Raw genomic sequence first — 4,513 nt, 5'->3', positions numbered from 1 at the left:
TGGTTGCAACAAAACCACTTGGGGAAATTGCCTATCATAAGGTTTTTGGATTGTTGGAAATATGAGCAATTTACCATATGATTTTATTAACAGGAATAGGAGATAAAATGTGACTATTGTAGCAGAGATAAAACAAGTAATGCAATCTGACAGAGAGAAGGTAAATAGCATTTGCATATATGAACTAGAACCGAACATATCTAGTGAAGACACTAGAGCAGGAAACTGTGGCAGAACCTCAAACATAAAGAGCATGAGAACGTACGGAACAGCAGTAGAAGCACCGGTCTTGGGGTCGGTGTCCTCGCCAGCCATATTGTTGAAGAGGTTGTCGATGTCGGGGAAGTAGTCGTCAGAGTCCGGGGTGTCCGTGATGAAGAAGTCAGTAGTCGCGCGGAGCGCTCCCCAAAAACCTTATCACCCTTCTCCCATACATGACTCAAAGAGGTGCGTTTTCGGAGGCCTACTGTCCCGACCTGCGATACACACCGCAAGCCGGGATGGGGCAGATAGTAGCAGTAGCTCAGTGGTCAGGAACGGTGGTGAGAGGAAGATGATCTTCTGGTGTGTCTCTCTAGAGAGGAGCGACATCTCTTTTATAGGCACAGGAGAAGGAGGCGAATATGATGCAATGGGAGCTGAAGCAAAGGAGGGAGACGAAACGAACAGACATCGGCCGAAGGATGCAGCGTTCGTTTCAATATCCACTACAGCAAAAACTTTCCAACTCCTGAGTGACCTTTCGTATACCCATCGTGTGTGGCAAAAATTTAGACATCGGCTCATTCCCGCAACCCGCGACGCGTCATGATGAGGCGGGCGGCGGAGGAGGAGCGCGCGTGAATGTATCTCTTGGTCTCATGCTTATACATGTGGGGAAACAACCTCCCTTATAAGGAGGTCCAACTCCCACCAAACTAGCAATGTGAGACTAAACTTTAGTAGTACTCCTTGCCTTGCACGAATGGGCTTTGTGAGCCTCTAGGATTTATTAGGAATTTCTGAAATTGCTATTGGGCTGTCCCAAAATAGACTAAATTCCAGCAAACTCTAACCTCACCATCCCAAGGAGACGACAAAAATCTATGCTGGAGCTCCTTCGATTACGTCCAGTCAGACAAACTCGAGGAGGATCAAAGCCGGGAAGACAAACTCGAAGAAGAAACACCGCCATCCACCCGAGCGCCTCATCCGCGAGGACTCAAAAACCCTAACGTAAACTACTAACCTGAGCGAAGGTCTTTCCTCTATTAGTTATCTTCTTGTAATTTACATTGGCAAACTTTTGATAGTTGTACATTCGTCAGTTGGTATTAACTAGTAACCTTTACTTACAAACTTTCATCTAATAAATGTGTTGCTGATATATTTCCATTAATTCACACTTGAGATTTAACTTTTTAAGTTTATTAGTACTTTCAATTTTTAGCTGCGCCATTGTTGGTTCATATGACGTGAAGAACTGATCGACCAGCCAAGTTGGCCATTTCAAGCAACTACCAGTAAAGTTTATTGAAATTACTTGCAATGATTTTATATAACATGATAGTGTATAGCATGACTACCACTTTAGGGAGGGAGGAAGACAGCATTATATGCCACCATTCTCCTTCTTGCAATCGCCTTTGTACCAGTCCTAGCCAAGTTTTCTACACTCTTTGTTGCAGGTATAAAAGGCATACTGATATGAGTCCACACACACACTGATATAGTGAAACATGGCTTTCCAAATGCAGCCTTGGTACCTACACACAGTGAAGAAAGCACCACAACATCCAAATGAGTACATATGGAATACAAGACCCACAATCGTCTGGGCATGTTTAATATCAAGAAGCTCGTCCAAGAAACGTATTTGGAAATGACCTATGTCCCTCCCTGCTGCTGCAGGAAGACACAAAATGGTGCAGGAAGACACAAAAGGGTGGTAGACATCAGCAGAAGAGCAACAAAGCAGACAATGTGTGTCTTGTTCTTGATAAGTGCCATGATCAAGACTGGCTTGCTATTAGTAGTACTTTTCTCTTGATATTGCCCTTCTGAAGGTACCCTTTATCCTTTTCTGCATCAATGGTTTCTTCCTAGTTTTGGTATACTTTAATTTGTATATTAACTTTTTTAGGGGATAATTATTGTATTAACTGGTATCCTTACATTAAAAAAAAGATCACGTGGTACCACAGTTACATTTTAGAGGTTGTTTAGATGCCCGAAAACTTGCATATGTGATTTTTCTGTAAAATAATATGATCGTTTGAATGATCCTGGGTACTGGTGTAACCACTTTCTAAAATTTAGAGAAAAAATATGTGTTTGAAACTTTTTGAAAAAATCCAAAAAAATCAGGCACATGCATGTATGTTGAGTCGAAACTTACCCTTGTATAATTTCGTCAAATGATGAGTTGACTCTAGACGGTCAGGCGTCTGAACTAATGCACACGTCCTTAAGCTATCAAATCCAATGGTTATAACAACTTTGATGGTGTGAAATCACTCATGCGCGACAGAATAGTTATTTTGTGTCAGATTTGAACATTGAACCCTCGCGTGCTCGTACGGCCTTGATGACGGTAAGTTTCAGAATGCTCTTCCACTTATGGTGAGTGCCTCCGTATGTGATTGTTGTCCATTGGGATTTGAGAAAACGAACGCCACTAATAAACCCTCAGAACAAGGACAACTAACGCGTGCACGAGACGAGGCAAGCACACGTCCATCGGTACCGTACACAACCATGCAGATGCAGTACCGCCCGTCCAACGACAAGTCCGCGGGCTCCAACTCGCCGTCGTCGTCCCGCGGACGACTGCCTCCCGAGGGGCAGAGGATCACTCTGCTCCCGACGGCGCGACGAGCGCCGAACCGTAGCGTCGCCGCGGACGGCCGGAAGAAGTCGACGCGCTGGCCAGGGAGCAGCATGCGCTGCGCGCTCCAAGCCCCACAGGCAGGAAGAAGGTTAGCTTTGGAGTCAATTGCAAGAAACCACCACATTTGCTGCTAGGTTTGCGGAAAACCATCAAGTCGTTAATCTGTTGTAGAAAACACCGTGATTTCACTAAACTCCTTGCAAAAAGCACTGATCGGGTGATTTGGCCCGTTTGATCACTTTCTTGCAAGTGGGACCAGATTGTAAGGAGGTGTCTTAGCAAAAATATTACATACACACCCCTAGATCTTAAAATAGCAAGCAATCAACCCCTCCTCCCGATCCCCTGCTCCCGATCCAATCGGGCGCGGCGCAGCTGGTCGTCGGCCACCCGTTCGACACCATCAAGGTGAAGCTGCAGAGCCAGCCCACGCCGCCGCCCGGCCAGCCGCCCAAGTTCGCCGGCGCCATGGACGCCGTCAAGCAGACCATCTCGGCCGAGGGCCCCCGGGGCCTCTACAAGGGCATGGGCGCCCCGCTCGCCACCGTCGCCGCCTTCAACGCCGTGCTCTTCATCGTCCGGGGCCAGATGGAGGCCCTACTGCGCTCCGAGCCCGGCGCCGCGGTCACCGTCGGCCAGCAGGTCGTCGCCGGCGCTGGGGCCGGCGTCGCCGTCTCCTTCCTCGCCTGCCCCACCGAGCTCATCAAGTGCAGGCTGCAGGCGCAGAGCGCGCTGGCCACAGCCGCTCCTGCCGCCGCCGCCGCAGCCGCTCCCGCGGGCGGCGCGGCTGCCACCGTCACCGCCACGGCCAATGCTGCCGCGGTCAAGTACGGCGGGCCGCTGGACGTGGCGAGGCACGTGCTGCGGTCGGATGGCAGCAGCGCGGCGGCGGGCGCGTAGTGGATAGGGCGTCTGTGTTCCATGGGGAGGGTCTGATTGCTTTTGTTTTTTTAGATCTAGGGGTGTATGTGTTATTTTTTTGCTAAGTCAATTCCTTACAATCTGGCCCCACCTGTAAGAAAGTGATTAAACGGGCCAAATCATCCGATCAGTGTTTTTTTCAACGACTTAACAAATTTTTCGATGTTTTCTGCAACGGATTAACGACTTGGTGGTTTTCCGTAAACCTAGCCGCAAATGTGGTGGTTTCTTGCAATTGACTCTTAGCTTTGCCTTGGAGGAACGAATAGGGCAGAGCGTGGCGGAAATTTGCCGTGGCAGCCTAGCCTGGTTTGGCCGTCGGGCGAGGGGAAAACGTGAGCGGGGAATGGTCGGCATGTGCGGGCGCGTCCGTTGGCATGTACGCCGCGCGGCCGCGGGCGGCCCTGTTCGGGCGCTTGAGCAAAGAGGACTCGGTGTAGCCTGGTTTGTCAATTTACCAACGGATCCAGCCATGATGGCGACGCAGAATGTTCGGATCGGGCCACGACGACGACAAAGATGCTCCAGGACAAAGATGTTTTCTGCTGCTGCCTACCATGAAGACTCGGAGGAGAATCTGACAATTCACAACAAGGCTAATAATACAGGAAAAGTGGCTGCAGCTACCGGGCTCCAGGGCTCCTGGTATTTGAAATTTTTGAAAAATACATTTTCGTTGCTTAAAAAAATCTTATATCAAATACGTGAATACATACACACATT

The 4,513-nt window shown here is 48.9% G+C and overlaps 1 protein-coding gene across 1 annotated transcript; it reads left to right on the top strand.

Moving 5' to 3' along the window:
• The first annotated feature begins 2,736 nt into the window (after window positions 1–2,736).
• On the top strand, window positions 2,737–3,769 carry LOC123160088 (mitochondrial carnitine/acylcarnitine carrier-like protein). The gene is made up of 2 exons (XM_044577912.1): window positions 2,737–2,957; window positions 3,187–3,769. Exons 1-2 carry the CDS (start codon window positions 2,737–2,739, stop codon window positions 3,767–3,769), a joined length of 804 nt encoding a protein of 267 aa, XP_044433847.1.
• Window positions 3,770–4,513: the final 744 nt, after the last annotated feature.

Source organism: Triticum aestivum, chromosome 1D, assembly GCF_018294505.1.
Source record: "Triticum aestivum cultivar Chinese Spring chromosome 1D, IWGSC CS RefSeq v2.1, whole genome shotgun sequence".
NCBI lineage: Eukaryota > Viridiplantae > Streptophyta > Magnoliopsida > Poales > Poaceae > Triticum > Triticum aestivum.
Note: the sequence above shows the minus strand (reverse complement) of the source record. Positions and strands in the feature narration are given on the sequence as shown.